A 20452-nucleotide genomic window follows, 5' to 3' on the forward strand; every position below is an offset into this window, starting at 1 on the left:
GCAGAAGTTCTTTTGAGTTTTGCCATAGCTTTCTCCTGAAGATGAAAATTTTGTATGTTTTAAAGTCAGATTTCAAAAATTATGGCAGAAGCACTTTCCTACAGATTCATTTGTTACTTTACATATCTATTTTTGAAGATTTTTTTCCCCCTGTATTTACTCTCTTGTTCTATGGTCATTATAGTAAACGTCCTTTATCTGGAATCCTAGAGGTATAAGTGTTGGGAGATCTACATTAAGACTATAACCCTTCTACTCTGAAATTTAAATTGTTCTCTGAGGTGTACTAGATTTATTTACCTGCGTATTTTAGAGGAGTATTTTAGGTGTCATTAAACTACTTGGTGGGGCGCCTGGATGGCTCAGTGGGTTAAAGCCTCTGCCTTCTGCTTAGGTCATGATCCCAGGGTCCTGGGATCGAGCCCCACATCAGGCTCTCTGCTCCGCGGGGAGCCTGCTTCCTTCTCTTTCTCTGCCTGCCTCTCTGCTTACTTGTGATCTCTATCAAATAAATAAATAAAATCTTAAAAAAAAAACTACTTGGTGATTTAGGATTATTGCCTCAGATCTACAAGCATATCATAAATTCTTCATCTTTGAAATGAATTTTGACTCTCATTCTGACCGTTAGCTTTTTCTAAAACCTTTTTTTAGATGCTTGGAGCATTTCCACCTTTTGCTTGAAAAGCTTTAGGATACCTCTCCTGTCTCTATCTGGGGTTCGCTGAAGCATTTTGCCTTCACTGCCAAATCCAGGGCACCACCAAATGGCATATGTACAAATTGCAGGCTTCTTCTAATAAGGCTTGACCCACATTCCCAAGCAGGTGAAGTCCCGGGAAATATCCAGGTCTGCTCCTCTAGTTAGAAGACTCTCTGACCTCTGTCAGAAGGCAGGAGAGGCATTATGGATAGGGCTTGGTTTAGGGCAGCTACTGCTCCTACGTAGTGTCAATCTTAGAGAACTAGTACTTTCCCATTTGTGCCATCTTCAGTCCAGTCCCACACTGTGGACGTAAGAACTGACCCATAGATAATTTTATTTTAGAAGTGTTTAGGGGGGATAGTCTTTGGCATGGACATGTAAATGAGATGTATAAATAAACCTATCACAACACACTTAGTGATAAAATGAGAAGTGTTCACACTGGCTTTGGACCAGAGTACTTTGTATCACTGCTACCATTAACCTTGGAATGGAGAAGCAAGCCAGGAGTCAAGAAAAAGAATAAGAAGTAGAGTTTTTGGAAAGAAGGGGCAAAACTGTCTTTAGTCACACTCGACATGATTGTCTACCAGACAATATAAGACACTCAACTGAAAAACTATTAGGACCAAATAAATTTACCAAATGAGAAATTGTTTTCTTTTGTATTAACAATATGCAAATTAAAGTATAATGCAAAATATTTTATGCATAGTAAGAACAAAAAATACAAAATACTTAACAATAAACTAAACAGGAAATGTTCAAGACCTATGTGGCATAAAATATAAAATTTAATTAAAAAGAAGTGAAACAGAACTGAAATAAATAGAAATGTACTATGTTGGTGGATGAAAAGATATTCTCTCCCAAACTTTCTATATATTAAATCCTAAGAAAATTTTCTTTTTTTTTTTTTAAGATTTTATTTATTTGTCAGAGAGGAAGACACAGAGAGTGCGCATAAGCACGGTGAGAGGCAGGCAGAGGCTCCCCGCTGAACAAGGAGCCCGATGCAGGACTCGGTCCCAGGACCTTGGGATCATGACCTGGGCCAAAGGCAGCTGCTCAACCAACTGAGCCACCTGGGCATCCGCCAAGAAAAATTTCAATAGGATTGTTTTGACTTGAATTTCACAGACTGATTTTAAAATTTATCAGAGGCATGCCTGAGTGGCTCAGTTGGTTAAGTGTCCAACTCGATCTCAGCTCAGGTCTTGATCTTAGGTTTGTGAGTTTAAGCCCCATTTTTGAAAAAAAATAAAAATTAAATTAATCAGGAAGAGATACTGTTACCCCCCGGCCACGGAAGGTTGTGAAGAACATTGAGGTAGAACTCCTCCTCCCAGATGCCAAAACATTAGATAAAAACAGTACAAGCAGAGAAAAACAGATCAACACAGAGATCTAGTAAATTAGGGAAATTAAAGTGAGCATTTTATACTAGTGGGGAAAGAATATGGTATTTAATAAATAACATTGAAATAATCATATATCCATTTGGAGAAAATAGTTTCTTACCTCGTTCCAAATTAAAGCATAGATTGATTAAATATATTTAGAAAAAAAATATAAAATCTTCTTTATATTTTGTTTTAAATTTTCTGAGAAAATACAGGTTAATATTCTCATAATTTGGGGATGGAGAAACCTTCAGCAAGACTAAGAACTCAAAATTATAAAGGAAAAACTTGACAAATTTGTGTTAAAGTGTTTTTTAATTATTTTTTTAATTTAAATTCAATGTAATTAATATTTGGTGTATTCGTTTCAGAAGTAATTTAGTGATTCATCAGTTTCATATAACACCAGTGCTCATTGCATCAAGTGCCCTCCTTAATGCCATCACGCAGTTACCCCAACCCCCCACCCAAGTGTTTTTTTAATTCTTTACTGCTAAAGATACCAAACAGGAACTTAAAGACTAGCTCTGGAGTTAGAGAGTACATGTAGCATCTATATACAAATATGAATATCCATCAAATATTAAGACCTCAAGAAATCAACAAGGAAAAAAATGCCCATAGAAAAATAACAAAGCTTATTAAGTGAAAATTTACAGGAAAAAAAATATCAATAACCTGTGAACAACTAAACAGTTGCTCTGTCTTACCAGTAGTATATCAGGGAAATGTAAAATGAAAGGTGAAATATTTCTTCCTATGAGATGGCTAAAATGAACAATCTTGATAATATCCAGATTTCAGCAGGAATAAGGAAAATGGGCACCGTCATGTTCACAGGGTTGGAATATAAACTGGTACAGCCAAATTGGGGGACAATTTAGCAAGATCTATTCAAATCTAAAGGGGAGTGCCCTTTCAGATGGCAGCTCAGCATTTTGCAGTCTGCCCCATGGAAATATTTATTCATATGCACCGTGTTTTTTGCAAGAGCAAAATATTGCAATAATCTGCTGTCATCTGTGGTAAGAATGGTTAAATAAATCATTACGCCATGGAGTGGAGTGCCGTGCACTCATTCCGTGATTGTCATGTATTCATTTGCATGTTTGGACCTAGAAAGACCCCAAGACACTGTTAAGCAAATAACGAGTTAATGAGCAGTATTTGTAGTAAAATCTCATCCTTCTTAGTTTTAAAATTGTATGTGTATATGTATGTATGTGGGTATGTGTACACATACATATGAATATAAATGTTCACCCAGAAACATCTGGAAAAATACGTCCAATATATAATATATGTAATTCATTTAATTATATATATGTGCAATATGTTGTCCTTAAAATTATGATGAATAGGTTTTCTTCAATTTAAAAGAAAACAAGACTTTGAAAATCCAGAATACCTTACGAGAAAAAATACTGTACAACCATCTTTGAAGGAGGAATTGTGCACTGAGGTGTCACGATTCTGCCCTCTACCCTAACCTGGTAAAGAATTACAGAATGTGGAGGTAAAAAAGAGGAGTAATAGGGCGAATTTGTAATTGAAGTGTAACCGAATATGTAGATGAGAGGTTGCAGTCCTCACAGCGCACATTATACATGGAGGAGAGGTTTCTGTCTCCATGGCAACACTGCCAGCACCGAAGAGAAAGCATGAAAGGAATCTTTTTTTCTCAGGCAGAAGTGCATGAAGAGTGTGCTAATTTACTGAACATCAGTTTTACCTCTTATTGTTCATCCTGAGGAGGACTTTTTCTTTTTTAATGCTCAATCATGAAATCCGACACTGACTTGGAATGACAAAAGCCAGAATGAAATTCCTGACGAGTGGTCAGTCCCCTTGTCCCAGCTGCATCAGTAACTGGCGTGTCAAGGTCAGCCCGTCCGCTCCGGCCCCCAGAGACCTGGTACAGGTGCTACAAGAGCAGCAGGACAATACTCCTCTCCATTTCCGGGTCTGTGGTGCCCCGTGTTGTCTTGGATGTGCTCTTTAACCTCTAAAAATGCCAGCTTGACTTTTGGCACATATATACAGAATAGATACTTAAATAAGTTACCTACAATTCAATATTTTTCTGCTAATGTGTAATCCTTAGTTGTACCATCAAGGACAACCTTAAAAAATTATTAGCTGCCAACTCTGTTAAGATTAGTTTTTTTCATTCTCTTTCAGACATCTCGAGATCTGGCTTGTTTTATACAGTTCGAAAATGTCAACATTTACTATGGGATTCAGTGTAAAATGAGATATAAAGCACCCACTGACTACTGCTTTGTTTTAAAGGTATGTCGTAAGAAGTCCTTGATTTAGATGTGTGAGCAATTCGAGTTAGTATTTCCTTTTAAGGGAAAAAAATGTTAACTGTCATATAATTAACCACAACTGTATCCTAATAATTTTTCATTTTAAACCAAAATAGGAAAAGTGGAAACATTTCTGCCCTCAGTTCCTATTTCTGAGTCTAAAACTTTATAATGAATCTATCCAGGCTTCTTTGTCACTTATAAAAATGCAAGCTCTCCATATTGAACAGATCTGATATAGTTTTTCGGTTTCTTTATCAGATCATTATTACGTTGTAAGAAGCTTTTAGAAATTAGGAACTTTACAAGATGTACTAGAAAAGTACAGAAAATACAAAAATTAGGAAAAAATAACCTTTCTCTAAAAATAGCATTACTGGGTGTTGAACCTTCTTAAGGTGTATGTTATCAAAAGGCAATTATCTGGTGTTTGGTAAGGTTGACATTAGCACCATATTTTGGAAGGTTGGACAGAAGTAACTGTTTTCTGCCAAATTAACGACTGACTCCTAGAAATGGATTCGGGGAATTTATGTAGCTGTTCTGACCGTACCACCCCCTCAAACACCATAAATTCTTCTCAGCCCCTCAATCCCATCTCGCACCAAAGAGTGCGGGTTATAGCTATGGCCCAAAGCTGTGTGCAGGATTTCTTCTGAGAGTCAGCTTCCTCGTTTTCCATCTGGGATGGAAGTCTGTGGAACAGGTAGCAAATAAGATCAGGCTCCTGGTGAGAATCTTTTGTAGGTTGGTCACCCATCCCCCACAAAGGAAGAACTCCATCACAATGTTGCTAGAAATGTATGCTGCCGGACTCCCTGTGGGTGCCCATGTCCTCCTTGGCAAAGCTGTCACCTCTCCTGAGGAAGTGGTTCAAAGTCTATACTATAGGTTTCCATCATTTTCGTAAGTGGAGGACAACGCTTAACATTTAACGTGTAGAACAAACATTCTTGGTAAAGGAGCACATCACTAGAGATGAGCTCGTACCCACTGTCATTTCAGAGGTGCCCCACTAGTGTAGTATTATCATGCATCTGTTACTCTAGGAGCTGGTTGTCTCCTAGACCCAAACATTCCCAGAACCCTGACAGTGCAGGCAGCCTGGGCATTCATTCACTCATTTGTTCATTCATTCATTCATCTACTCAATATTGACTGAATGCCAGCTTCCTACTAGGTACTGTCCCAGGCGCTAGGAATACAGAGTGAAGCTCAGGTCTTGATCTCAGTGTCATGAATTTAAGCCCTTCATTGGGCCCCTAAAAAAAGCAAGCAAGCAGGCAACCAGGTGGTGGCTCAGAGGCCACTCTCTAAGACTGCTGTTTGCTTGCATGCAAAATCTCTGCCTCTCCCACCCCTGCCACCGGCCGGCCTGAACCGCGTCTTCATTGTGTTCCTAGCTAACCCCAGAGCCCTTACTTGGAATTCTGAGACCCTGAGAAGTTACCAGACTGGAGGCCTTCATTTCCACGTGTGCTTTCCAATGCCCACATCTCTGAAGCAGGGAGAAGGTTTTATGTTTTGTTTTGTTTTTAAGATTTTATTTATTTATTTATTTGACAGAGAGCTAGAGAAAGAGCCCTAGTAGACAGAAGAGCAGGGAGAGGGAGAAGCAGGCTCTCCACTGAGCAGGGAGCCCAATGTGGGGCTCGATCCCAGGACCCTGGAATCATGACCTGAGCCAAAGACAGACGCTTCACCAACTGAGCCACCCAGGTGCCCAAGGGAGAAGGTTTTGAGAGAGTTTCTGAAGTGCTGACCAGTAACTAGACAACTCAGACTCATGGTAGAAATACAAGTTCTAAGACTCTAAACCCACTGACTCAAAACACTTAAGGATGGGGCCCAGGCATTTTTGCTTTCCCTGAGCACAGCCAAGTTTTACACTCAAGAGTATTAGAATGTGTCTTACCTCTAACATCCACAGTTAGGGCTTAGCTGGCAGGGGAGTATACTTTAGAGTGGACAAATTGAATGACAACTGTCAGGAGGGAGCAAAGGCCCTGACCCCAGGACTGGGGCCCAGAGACTGGAGCAGGGATGTCTGGTGAGCGAAAGGGAAGATCCCAGACCCAGAGTTTTCCAAGATGAGGTTTCAACACAGTGAGCGGGACAGGAACTCAATTTCTCATGCCAGCTTGCAAGTTTGGAAGTAGCTCCTGGAATCATGATTTGAATGATCTGACTGGGTTGTGGGTAACTCTGGGCGGCACCAAGAATTGCCATGCTGAGGCCCAGGGTATTGAACTAGAATACCTAGAACCCGTATATCCCAGGCGTAAGCCTTCAGGAGAGGGTTGGGGGCCTCCCTGAAGTGGGGTGTAGGGTTGGTACAGGGCTCCAAGATAGAGAAAAAGGCGGACCTGATGGATATAGAAATGGCCAGGAGTCAGGAGCAATCTTCATGGAACATCTCCCTTTCCCTCGGAATGGGATCAGTCTTGTTCTCAAACCAGTTTTATGAGCAGTCACCTGCTCACCCTTCCCCAAATACCGGGAATTGTTATTAATTTGCTGAGTAAAAAGCTCTGTCACAGTTTGGAGAGCTTAATTTGTTTATGAACATTTGGTCACTTATTTCCCTTTCTGTTCCAAATGGAAAAAGTCTCTTGATATTAACATACTTCATTAGGGTGAATAGATGTATAGAATTCAAAGAATACATACGTACTTTACAAAAGGAAATTGGGATATGGAGAAGTAGGTTAAGAGATTGTATGATTCCGGGGCGCCTGGGTGGTTCAGTGGGTTAAAGCCTCTGTCTTCGGCTCAGGTCATGATCCCAGGGTCCTGGGATCAAGCCCCGCATCGGGCTCTCTGCTTGGCGAGGAGCCTGCTTCTTCTTCTCTCTCTGCCTACTTGTGATCGCTGTCAAATAAATAAAATCTTTAAAAAAAAAAAAAAGAGAGAGAGAGATTGTATGATTCCATTTAACGTGTAGAACAAACATGCCTTGCACTGATTGAGAAATCCCATCCAAAAGTGTCTTATTCAGTGTGAGCTCACTGATTATGACAGTCCATGGGGGTGCTGTCAAGAAGATGGAAGTCACCTGGCCCATTATCGACACTCTCTACACTCACTGCCCCTTCTACAAAGTGGGGATGATTGTACCCAGCCCTTCTTGTGTGGATTAAATAATGTATGTTCAAAACACCCTGAGTTCCATGTCTAGAAACATAGCATTCATTAATTGGTAGTCATTATGACAACACTTTATCGTTAACTAATATTTCTGTTGACCAGAGATTCTCAAATTTTACTGTGCATGAGAATCACTAAGAGAGATACTAAAACACAGATTTCTGGGCCCCTAGAGTTTCTGATTCAGTGGGTCTGAGATCAGGCCCAGGAATTAGCTCTTCCAACAAATTCCCAGGTACTGTAGCCGCCGTTTGCCAGGACCACACTCTGAGAAGGCAGGATAGACGTCACCTCTCCCTTAGTCTCTTAGAGGTTGTGCATACTCACAGGAAAGATATCAGAATCTAAAGAAAGGACTTAGTGCTCAAGAATCATTTCTCTCCTTGTACTGTCTTTGAAGCACACTCCCATTCTGAGCTGTCGACAAAGTTCCTCTTTTGTGAATTCTTTCTCACTCTATTCTGAGGCTAAATGCAATGGGGCAGGGGAAGTAAATATCTTCCAGGAGAAATGATGTTTTTCTCGAGGTCTGTTTGGAGGCATCGGAGTATCACGGAGAAAGCACTGGAATTCTGCTCCGTTAAGTCATCTCCTCTCCACCCCTTATTCTGCTACATTTTCTTCACAGAACTTTTCACAATCTGAAATTATGTTATTTAGTGTTTTATATTTTTATTGGATTTCTACCCTAGTGGAATATAAACACCTCAAGGGCAAGGACTGTTTCTTTTGTGTTTATGGTTATGTTCCGGAGCCTGAATCAGTATTAAATGCTTAATTCATATCGGTTGAAGGAACGAATGAACAGAAAGGCACATCAACTCCCCTGCCCCATTGTGTTCTTCAAAACCTGGTTCTGTCATTAATATTATAGTAATAGTAACACACTCTCTCATGGTACAGGCTCTGTGTTGGGTCCTTTCTTGCATTATTTCGCTTAATCTTTCAATAGCCCTTCGAGGGAGGTATTATCATCTCTACATTATAGATGTGGAAACAGAAACTCCTAGAGGTTCATGAACTTGACCAAGGTCACCCATGCTTATTGTTAAACATGGTGTGTGTTCTCTTGAGAACAAACTCTCTTTCCTCCTATCTTGAGCTGAGATTCAGGGTCAGCATTCTTTCAGTACTGCACCTTCCCTTCCCTAGCCTACTCAAGAGCCACATCACGTGTGGGGCTCGTACAATTGAGCTATGTGGCTCGATTTTGGTTCTTGAGTCTGCTTTGTGCTGACCAGGTCAGCTCCTGCACTCACAGATTTTGGCAGCTTTTCCCCTGCTTTCTGCTCAACTCGATCTTCTGTTTCATCCCCTGACATCATCTATACTCTTCTCAAAGAGTCTCTCACCTACGAACCTCTCTGGTCAGCACACCTTGCCTTCCAATTGGAGAAAAAGGAAGGATTGAGTTGTCCTGGCTTCCTATTTTCCTCTAAACTTAATCTAACAGTCATCATCCTTCCAGCTTTGTGTCGCAGAGGAAAAGTCTCCTTCCTCCATGGCCAGTCCCTCCACCAGGAGCCCTTCCCTGGGACCGCGCCACCCAGGACTCCCTTTGGCGTCAGCATCTTCACCCTCTCTCCAGAGAATTCTTCCTTCCAAATATTCCTTCGGCGGGGGTTCCAAATCACTTCCCTCGGTTTGATCTGCCCCACACCTGTGGCTCCCGCCTTCCCTTTCACTCAGACTTCTTGAGAAAGCAGTATGCCTTCCTCATCCTCAACTTTTATTCTGTCAGTACAACTCATTCATTCCAAAATATTTCTCTCCAGCCTACTGCTATCCAGGACCTTAGAATACATAGAGAATAAAACAAAGAACTTGGCTTTGTGGTGCTTGCCCTCTGGCTGGTTTCTCCTCCCTCCGGTGCTGAAACTACTATTAAAGTTTCTGGTAAACAGTCCGCTGTTTCAGTCCTCAGCCTTCTTGTCCTCCTGGCATCATTTGCTTTGGTGATAAACGCTTTCCCCTCCCCTTAGCCCCCTCTGTCCACCTGCTCCTCCATTTCTGTGGGTTCCTCCACCTCCCACACACACTGGAAAGTTTCTCCGGGGTTCTGTATTCCATTCTCACCAGACTCCTGCTCTTTCGGAGAAATCCCATTCACAACCACAGCTCCTGCCATTGTCTGGACGCAAATAATTCCCAGGCTATAGCAAATTGTTCCACCTTTTCTCCCAGCCTTACACCTGAGATAACTAAGTGTCCAAGGGCACTTCAGCCATAACCCGTCAGATGGTGACTTCAGCTCTCTCCACCCTCACGAACTCCTCCTCTCTGGAGTCCCAATCGAGACGAACGGTACCATCACCCACTGTCCGACTGTTGGGGGGCCTCCATAACAAAGTTGCACAAACTGGCTGGCTTAAAGCAACAAAAATTTATACTCTCACAATTCAGGAATCCAGAAGTTTGAAATCAAGGTGTCCGCAGGGTTGCTTCCTTTTGAAGGACTCTGAGGGAAAATCTGTCCCATGCCTATATCCTAGCTTCTGTCAATTTCTAGCAAGCCTTGGCCTTCCTTGGCTTACAGCCACGTAACGCCAATCTCTGCCTCTGTATCACATGGTCTTCACTCTCTGCACGTCTGCTTCTTCTCTTCCCACAAGGACACCAGTCATATTGGACTAAGGCCCACCCGAATCAGGTGTGACCTCATTTTGACTTAATTAGGTCTACAGAGATCCTATTTACAAATACAGTCACATGCACAAGTACCAGCCGTTAGGATGACAACATGTCTTTAGAAAGGACACAGTGACACCCATAATACCCAACTCCTTTTCCAGGCTACAAATAGAGAAATCATCCTAGAAGTCTGTTCTCTTCCCTTTCTTGTCCAGTCCGTCATCAAGCTCTGATTTCCCATCCGCGACGTTTCTCATCCAGCCCTTTCTGTCTGTCCTTCCTCCGCACCCCAGGCCCATCTTCCACATAACTGCCGGTAGCTGCCTGTATCCCTCTACTCTTCTAAAATGTCTGGTGCCTACAGGACAATATCCAGATGCTAGCTTGACACCAGGCTCTGGACTCTGGCTCCAACTCATTTTCTGCTTCTTTCCATGGCTCCCTGGCCTTAGCCATGCAGAATTTCTAGATGTGCCTTAGATGGGATCAAATGATAGAATACACTTCTTCCAAAGAGCCTTTCTCATTCTCTGTTTTCAGACTTTTACTATGAAATTCACCATGTCATAGGGTAATCATATATTTGTTGACATATGTCTCCTCCAGCAACATCCCAACCACCACTTTCTAATTATGGTGTGAGCCTTTTACCCTCCTTAGTAATGACAGGAATATTTCTTAGCACCCAAAGGTATTTGGTGAATTCACAGGTCCTTAGTTCTTAGCCACTCCTTCAGCCTTTGGTTTAACATTCTTGACACAGTTTTCTCATTTGTAACACATAGTTCCCTCAGTTTAGAGCATCTGTAAGATCCTTTTTAACAGCAATGTTCTGCAGTTGTCCTGACCCTTGTGTATTGTGCTGCCTGAAAGAGCTTCTCTCTTTCAGGAGCAATCCAACCAATTGCACAAGAGTCTGGCCAATGGTACCAAACCAGCATTTTTTTTTTTTTTTCTTAAACCCCCTTGCAAATAATTTTTCAGTGAAAGACTTAGGGAGGAAACCCCTTGACAAGATCCCAAGCCATGACTGGAAAACAAGCGCAGTGACTTTGCTGTATAACGCCCTGAGAGCTGGAAAGGAACCTTGTGCCCACGAGATAATTCATCTTTGAACCATAAAATCTGAGGATCGTAAGCTACCTCGGAGGTCAATGGACGCTGACTCCCCATTATACCTTTGGAGTGTGCGTGTAGTGTAAGGAAGTCAGTGAGAATGTTGAAGACAATGAACCAAGGTCCGTACAGTGACCTCATCATCAGAGGAGGAGCCAAGTTCAAGTGTTCTTGCCTCTGTTTTATCCTCAAAACCCATTATATTCATTGAAATAACCGCATTTTACTCTATCTGGATAAATAACATACTTAAGAAATTATTTATCGTGCTGTTAAATGGGAGCGTCTACACAGACAGCTGATTTGCCCACCTCATCGCAAGCACAGGGTGACATATAGTCTGCTCTTGGAAACTGGCTCTCACATGGCATGAACCAAAAAACGAACGAAAAATATTTTAATATACCAAGCGCAAGGTAACAGTGTTAACTTTTAAATTTTCTCAGGAATAAAAAAAAATAACAGCTGCTTTCTGAGAAAAATTATAAGCATTAAGTTGCTGAAGAGACCCATGTTTGCTCCTCTTACATGACTGTCAACAAGAATGCTGTTATAAGTCAGGGAGCTGTGTTTCTGGTATCGAATAACAAGAACTTTGGTTTGGCTTTGTGGATTCTGTTGGAGGGAGTGCTGCAGGCATCTGTGGAATGTTACATTCCATCCAGGAAATAAGTCACTTCTCATCAATATGTCCTTCCAGTTAATTAATGTTACAAATCCACTTTTGCCGTTGGGCCACATTATCTGCGTTGATAGAGAGTTTCCTTTTCAAAGCCCTCCACAGAGGATGATCACTGGGGTTACAGTAATAATAAAGCTAAAATCTGACATTCAGAATTAATCAGGAAGCACTGAACCCCAGTAATGGGAAACGGTGCAGCAGCCATTCAGAAATGTATGCTGCCATCTGCTGGCCATAATGAAGAACTACATGCAACGCCCGTGAGCCAGGTGTTGTTGCCCTCGGAAAACCGAAGACCATTCTTCAAGTGATACGGAGGCAAATTCTCAGAATAAGGACCTAAACAAAAAGAACAGTCCATTTACAGAGAAAAGTATGAAGGTTGTCTTTCCTCTACTGGGTCAAAAGGCCAAAAGGAAGAATTCTTTACAATTTCTGAATTTTTCTGTTACCTTTAAAGTTTGGAATTCTGCCCTAATAGCTTAATGTAAATACAGAAATTCTCAGTAGCAGGACAAGAGACCCCCAAGACGCTGGTGGACCATGGCGTAAAATATATAGTAACTTCTCTGGGCCTCAGTTTTCTTATTTGTAAAGCCAAGACTTACTAAACCCTCATCACGCTCTTAGAGTCTGTAAGAGTCTTGTTATCCTCTCTGGGCAGTGACAGCAGTGAGTTGTGGGACAGATCAGCGGGGTGACCATCCAGATGCTGCTTCTCCAATTCAGACTGACGTTCGAAAGCACAATGCCCTTCGCTTAGGTCAACTTTGAAAATAGCCATTTTCTTGATGGTCAGTGATGGAGCCGAAAGCAAAAGTGAAGGTCTGTGCGATACTGTAGAAGAGGAATGCCAGCTCCACTCCTTTCCTGCCCCCGAACACGGCTCCCACTCTGTTGGCGTTCCACTTCCCCACCTGTTCATCCCCATTCTAGCAGGGTTAGCAAGCCCCTCTGAGAGGTAGAGGCAAAGGAGTTGGTCTTACACACACACGCACACACACACACGTGCACACACAATGGTTATGGTTGTAATTATTCTATAGGATAATTACTAAAAATTATAATGACCTGAGGCATCTGGGTGTCTCGGGCAGTTAAGCCTCCAACTCTTGTTTTCAGCTCAGGTCATGATCTCAGAATCCTGGGATGGAACCCTGCCTTGGGCTCCATGCTCAGTGGGGAGTCTGCTTCTCTCTCTCCCTCTCCTCCCCCAACTTGGGAGTGCTCTCTCTCTCTCTCTCTCAAATAAATAAATAAATCTTTTTTAAAAATGATAACAACCCATGAAAATACACGTGGCACAAATCTTAGAATCTAGATTTTGTTGCCTGCCACTCATTTCATAGCCGTAAGACTTCTGGCTGAACAGGAAATCTTGCTCTTGTTTATTTCCTTCAACAAGTATTTCCAGCTCTGGACCAGAATACTGATCACACGCCAGGCATGCGCTGACATGGGGGACTTCAGCAGGACATGTTTCAGACATTTGTCCCCACCCTCATGGAGCACAGTCTATGAAAGAAACGCCCAACAGAAATTACAAGGGCAATGAGGATTAAGAAAGAGGGGCCCAGTATCTTTCTTCTTCATACCTGCAGGCATCACTCCTCTCTCTGAATGTGAGCTCCTGGAAGGCCCAGATCCTAGTGCAGCACCTTAAGCCATTGCCACTTGAGAATAGACCGGGTATTTCTTCTCTGGGCCATCCTTCCAGAGGCCATAATGGCCAGTTTGCAAAAGAAAAGACAATTAAGAATGGGAGAAACCGGGGGGTGCCTGGGTGGCTCAGTGGGTTAAAGCCTCTCTGCCTTCAGCTCTGGTCGTGGTCCCAGGGTCCTGGGATCCAGCCCCGCACTGGGCTTTGTGCTCAGCAGGGAGCCTGCTTTCCTTCCTCTCTCCTCTCTCTCTGCCTACTGGTGGTCCCTTGTCTGTCAAGTAAATAAATAAAATCTTAAAAAAAAAAAAAAAAAGAATGGGAGAAACCTGAATTCCTCATAACAGAAATACCCCTGGGTCTGACTGGGAGTCACAGAACATTAATTCTGTGACATGAGAATTACATCATGTAGGGCTTTATCTGAATGGAGAGACGATTCGGATTTCTTGTGGGAAAGGAGACATGGTGTACGCAGATGCTTTCAAAAGCTAAAAAAGCAGAAGAGAAAATTATTATTGCTAATATAGTAAGAAGTGCTTATGACAAATCATGTCACGGGTTTCTTAAGTCCTTTCAAAATTTAGTCCATTTAAAAGTACCCCTATTCTTCATGAGGTCAAGCCCTGCATTGGGCTCCACACTCATTGGGGAAACGGGGAGTTTGCTTGAGATTCCCTCTCCCTCTGCCCCTCATTTCTCTCTCTCTCTCAAATAAATAAAATCTTTAAAAAATAATAAAATAAAATATAAAAATACCCCTATTTCTAAATCCTAAAATTGCTAAAATTGCTACCAGCGATTTTCCACCATCTCAGGAAATCATATACATTAAGTTTTTTAAAAAAATTCAAACTAGGGGCATCTGGGTGGCTCAGTGGGTTAAAGCCTCTGCTTTCGGCTCAGGTCATGGTCTCAGGGTCCTGGGATCGAGCCCCGCATCGGGCTCTCTGCTCGGCGGGGAGCCTGCTTCCTTCTGTCTCTCTCTCACTCTGCCTGCCTCTCTGCCTACTTGTGATCTCTGTCAAATAGTATATGTGCTGCCGAAGCGAGCACAATCTCTGTCAAATAAATAAATAAAATCTTTAAAAAAAAAAAAAAAGAAAGAAAGAAAAAATTCAAACTATCCTAATAAATAATTTATAAATGGTCTTTGAAATTACTTTTTTCTAGCATCCCCAAATTCAGAAGGAGTCCCAGTACATCAAATACCTCTGCTGTGACGACACAAGGACCCTAAACCAATGGGTCATGGGAATAAGGATTGCCAAGGTGAGAGAGCATTTGGACTCACCCTGTCTTGAACTGCACACCAGCGTCCTGACCTGGGCGCAGGCTCTGTGCTACTTGCAAACGGCTGACCCATCCTTGGCTGGTCAGTGCTGCAGATGCCGACTTCTTTACTTGCCCACGGGGCTTTTTTAATAGGCGAGAGTGATGGAAACACAGACCTCTCCAGCGACCTGAGAATCAAGGGTTTACTCTCCTGTGAGGCTTCTCAGATCTTTATTTACTTATCGAGAGCTTTATTTACTCATAGTATGTAATTAAGAAACACAACACATAACCTGTGGTAGATTTCCATGGAGACCCACGTAATCAGAACTGAGTGGCGAAAGCCCCCCTGTGACATCTAGTAGAAGTATTAACTGATTCTGCTAATCTGGCAAATCATTTAACATGAGAAAACAATCTGTGGATTTTTTACTGAAATAAACTAAAAAACAGCTCAGGAAAGAAGTAAAAAGAGTAGTTAGTACTTTTTTCCCTCAATATATATATTGCAGTTGGGTGCGAGATTTGGATAAATGGATTTCTTTCTTGCTTCTTCTGTGTTTTCTCCCCAGTATGGCAAGACTCTCTATGATAACTATCAGCGGGCTGTGGCGCGGGCCGGGCTCGCCTCCCGGTGGACAAACCTGGGCCCTGCCAGCGCGGCCCCACCTACTACAGGTACCGTGCAAGGAAATCCTGACAAGCTTAGAGCTCATGTTCAAACTTACCCAACACATTTGATAAAAACAGAACTTTGTTGGCTCAAAATCTCCTCACACACCTGTATGTTTCTTTATGAATAGATTCTTAGCAAAGCTTCAACATTTATAATGTTGAACATTAATACTATACAGCTTCAGCATTTATAACCAACATTTATAAATGTGATTCTCAGCAAAGTTTCAACCACTTTCTCATTGATAGGCTTGTGGATTAGATGGTGATCGCCGGTGTAGGCTGAGCTAGTAGAATACTGTGTCTCAACAGAGTATAAAGGTGTCCAAAGCTCCATTAGCACCCAGCAGACAGCCCACACAAAGGACGAGATCATTTCCTGGTGTTTTGCCTCATGGTATCATGGCCAGAGCCTTGAACACGATCTTGGACATCACATTCCGTGGTAACATAACAGCTTCTTATTTGTATTTTTGAGAAGGACAGAACTTTGAGAGATGAAGTGTGTACAAGGCATCATTTTACATAGACTATTTCTGGTTCCTACACCAACCCTGCAAAGTATAGATTATTATCCACACTCCACAGCTGAAGAAATTCTGAAGCTGTGATAAGTGAGTGTCTCGTGGCTGAGCTGTAATTCAAACACCTTGTCTTTATGATAAATAATGATTGAAAGAACTGGAACCATTTATAGCAGGAAAGTTCTGGCCTTTGTCCTTCAGTGTTAGAGAATGGTCATATCAAAGGCCAGTATATATATTCTTTGCTGCTGAAAGGGTCAAAGCTGCTTGAAAGTATAGAAGGTGCAATATGGCACATTTGACCCAACACCTGAAGAGGTTTTCACTGGATGTGTCCAGATGGGCTGCTCTGTGTGCAGTGAGCTTCTGACATTGTTTTTGCTGAATAAAACCGTTTTCTGCAGAGCACTTACCACGATTTGTAATTATTTTATGTATTTATGAACATGTTTGGTGTCTGTTTTCTCCACTGGACTCTAAGTCTCCAAAAGACAAAGGACCATCTCATCATGTTGCACATTGTGTTCCCGGAGTTTACAAGCCAGGCATATAGTAAATATTTATTAAGTTACTAAATGAAGGGTTGCTGAGTTTGGTTGGGAGTTGGGTTTCCTAATTCTATCAGTCTTCAGCTTGGGAGTGAAACACCACTTAGAGTTCCAGACTGTCAGTTTTCCGCTTCCCAAGATGGAGTCCTTCTTTGGGATGAGGCATCCTGAGACCACCTGGGGCATCTTTCCCAGGAGCACAGGACTCTTTTCCAGTAAAGGCTCCTGGGCTATTTCTGAGGCAGATCCCGTGGCCTCAGGTCTTACTCACTGAGGGTGAGCCTGTAAGGCTCTAAGTCTTTTGATTTGAGGGAACAGTAAGATGCCTTTCCTTTCCAGACAACCAAAGAATTTTTTCTTCTGAGCATTTTTCTCTAAAATTGGGGTCACTGACTTTAGCAAATAGCTCTGCTTCTTACCAGCTAGCGGTTGTAGTTATTTTTCACAAGCATTGACATCTCAGCCATTTCCCAGAAGGAAGCAGCTAGTATATACTGACAGACACACTGTCACCCAGACAGGTTTCATAGCCTGCCTCTGGCTAAGTATCCGTCAGGGAGTTTGGGCTTCGTGGTCAGCAGCCAGGAAGAGCCGTATCCAGTCAGATGCTCAGGGGGTCATCTGTGGCATCAGCTGTATTCATTTTGTTCATTCAGATCACAGACTGTCTCTGTGGTTCAATGAGAAATATATCTGGTCTTTGGCCTCAGTTCCAGACACAGCCTCAAGAGCCCAAGGAATTTCCTGAGGGATCGTGTCTTTGTTATGCCAATGAGGCGGCTCCTGCCCGGGCCCCCTGGTAGCTTCAGGATGGGGGCTGGTTGCCAAAAAGACCAAGCAAGTGATTCCACCACAGAGCTCTGGACGTCACCCACAACTGGGCCCTTAATACCGCCCACTGATCTTACTACGGTTCCCGAGACTAGCGGCTCTCAGCTGAAGGTGACTTTGCCCCCTAGGGAAGATTTGGCAATGCTTACAAACAGTTTTGGTTGTCACACCTTGGGGGAAATGCTTATGATATCTAATGGGTAGAGGCTAAGCATGCCGCCTGTCCTAAAATGATAGCTCCACACACAATAAAGAATTTACCAGTCCCAGATGTCAATAACATTGAGAACACCTGTTCCTGTCAATGTAATTCCTAGGTTCTCTCACTGTTTCACATGTTCTTCACTCTCCTCAGTCTTCCAACCCCCAAATCCTTCACTCTCAGCAAAGAAAATGGAACCATCAAGTGGGAACTCCTTTGACTTCCCACCACGAAACCCGACAACTTACCTGCATCTGTATCCATCCCAGCCTTCGTCCATTATGTTACTCCCTAACAAGGGCCAGTCCTTCCATGCCTGCTCTGGTCCCCTATTCTGACACCAGTCGATCTTCTGCAGTATCACTCTGATGCCCACCACTGGAGTTAGCTCAGACCCCACAGGCCAATGGTACCATCCCCAACAAGGCTGCCTTTCTTCAGATGCCAGCCATACATTTGACCTACTGCCTACAATTTTAGGTGTTCCCACTACCCCTTCAGATTCAACACATCACCAGAATGACTCACAGAACTCAGGAAAGTGCTATCCTTATTATTATTATTATTTTATTATAAAGGATACAGATCAGGGCCAGCCAAATAAAGAGTCACACAGGGCAAGGTCTAGGAGGGCCCTGGCTGCAGAGCTGCTTTGTCCTCTCATCAACCACATGACTGATTTCAGCGCCCTCCCCAGAGGTTGGTTTAGCTCAAAGCCCCCAACCCTCTAACCACCTGTTAGTGTTTCCGGTAGCCAACCCACATGCCAAGCCATCTTGTTAGCATAAACTCAGATGGGATCCTAGGGTTTCATTGAATAGCAAAGACATTCCAGTCATTCTGGAAATCCCAGGAGTTTTAGAAGTTCTGTGCCAGGGACTCAGGACAAAGACTAGACAGATACTTTATCATACCATCCTTTTCTACTTTTCTGCTCTACGGGGTCCTTCTCATCAACATTGTCCCCTTCTTCAAACAAATAAGTTTTAAAACCCTCCTATAATTCCACATCTCCCTCCAGCTACTGCCCCCCAACAAGCAAACTATTCTGAAGGGTTGACCGCATGTGCTGCCTCCACTTTTCTACCCTCACTCACTCTTCCACTCATTTCAGGCAAGTTTCTGCCTTTAATATCCCCTGGAGAAGGCTTGCTAATTCCACCAGTGGCCTCCATGCAACTAAATGCCTCTGTGCAACTAAACCCATTTTCTTATCTGACCTTTCAGCAGCATCAACATGATTGACCTCTCCTTCCCGAAACAGTCTCCTGTATTGGCTTTTCAATAGCACACACTCCACATCTTCCATCCCACCCCCGACTTCTCTGGTCATTTCTTTTCTAATGTCCTCTACTAACTCTTCTTCTATGCCACCTTAAATTACCCACAACCCAGTCAATCCTAACCCTGTTCTCATGTTACACTGTCTCTCTAAGTGGTCTAAATCCACTCATGGCACCATTTTTGTGCTGACTACCCACAAATCTATAAATCCAGCCCAGACTTCTCTGTAAACCTCCCAAACCACGTATTCAACTGTCTGCCCAATGGCTCCACTTGGATACATCAGACACAGCATCATCATCTTACCCTCCAAACCTGCTCTTCCATTGTCGTTCTCAAGTTTCTGTTAATAATAATCACCATCTGCCCAGTAGCTCATGCAGGACACATGCAAGAAAAGCTCACTCATTCCAAATCCAGTCACCCCCAAATCCTGTTGATTCTACCTTCTAAATATTGGTCAAATCTGTTGAGGTCTGTTCATCTCCATTCCCACAAAAACCAAGCTGCCATGATTTTTCACTTGGCCTCCGGTGGTGGTGGCATACCAGCTCAATTCCCTACATTTGCAGACTTCTATCCCTCCCTGAGTCACTTTCTAAATGCAAATGTGATCTCTCCCCTATGTGTAGCATTTCAGAAGCTTTCCACTAACCTTAGATAAAGTCCCAAATCCTTAGCAAGGCCAACCAAGCCTGCACAATAAGAGCCTTGCCCAGCTCTGCCACCTCTTTTAATCACCTGCCTCGTCCTGTTCCTGGCTCATGGGCCACTTGCTTTTCCTAGTTCTTCAAAGCCCCAAACACCATCCTTTCTTAGGGACTTCAGATGATGTTCCCTCTGTGATGTTTTTTCTTTCATGTGGCTAAGCCCTTCCTATTCAGGTCTACAATGAATTGTCCTTTATAAGCCAGTTTGATAAGTTTAGAACTGTTTTCTCCTCTAGACACGAAAGGGCATCATGAGGTTTTTCTGCTATGACTTCCCAACTGAAAAAACATGGAGGCATTGTTCTGTATCCAAAGTGCTTCACAAGTAATCTATTCTTGATAAATGACAGCTTTTTTTTTTTTTTCATATTAGAGAACAGCCATAAAGGGTTTTGTTTGGGGTTTTGTTTTGTTTTGTTTTGTTTTTAGCACTTATTAAATCACTTTGACTTTAGCAACTATTTTTAGTCAGGACTTTTCACATGGCAATTGACAGAAATCCAACTCAGTCCGGTTTAAGCAACAAAGAGTGAGGGGGAGAGATTTATTAATGCACAAAACTAGGAGGTCCGGGGTAGGCAGCTTTCAGGCACAGCAAGATCCAGGACTGTAAGTGATGTCATCAAGATATGTTCTCTTTCTTAGGCACTGTCTCCATAAGGTGGCAAGGACCGCCAATGATTCTCTAGGCTTACATTCTTCACACAGCTATAAATATTAGTACAAATAGAATGCCTCATCTCTGAAAA

At 42.6% G+C, this 20452-nt stretch overlaps 1 protein-coding gene across 3 annotated transcripts in view; it reads left to right on the top strand.

Moving 5' to 3' along the window:
• Positions 1 to 20452, top strand: part of APBB1IP (amyloid beta precursor protein binding family B member 1 interacting protein) — a 147651-nt gene that overhangs the window by 80220 nt on the left and 46979 nt on the right. For all 3 annotated transcript variants that reach the window (XM_047740166.1, XM_047740167.1, XM_047740165.1), the window contains exons 10-12: positions 4291 to 4401; positions 14828 to 14926; positions 15502 to 15607. In XM_047740166.1, coding sequence (XP_047596122.1) covers positions 4291 to 4401; positions 14828 to 14926; positions 15502 to 15607 — 316 coding nt within the window. The remainder of the gene's footprint in view (positions 1 to 4290; positions 4402 to 14827; positions 14927 to 15501; positions 15608 to 20452) is intronic.

Source organism: Lutra lutra, chromosome 8, assembly GCF_902655055.1.
Source record: "Lutra lutra chromosome 8, mLutLut1.2, whole genome shotgun sequence".
Lineage (NCBI taxonomy): Eukaryota > Metazoa > Chordata > Mammalia > Carnivora > Mustelidae > Lutra > Lutra lutra.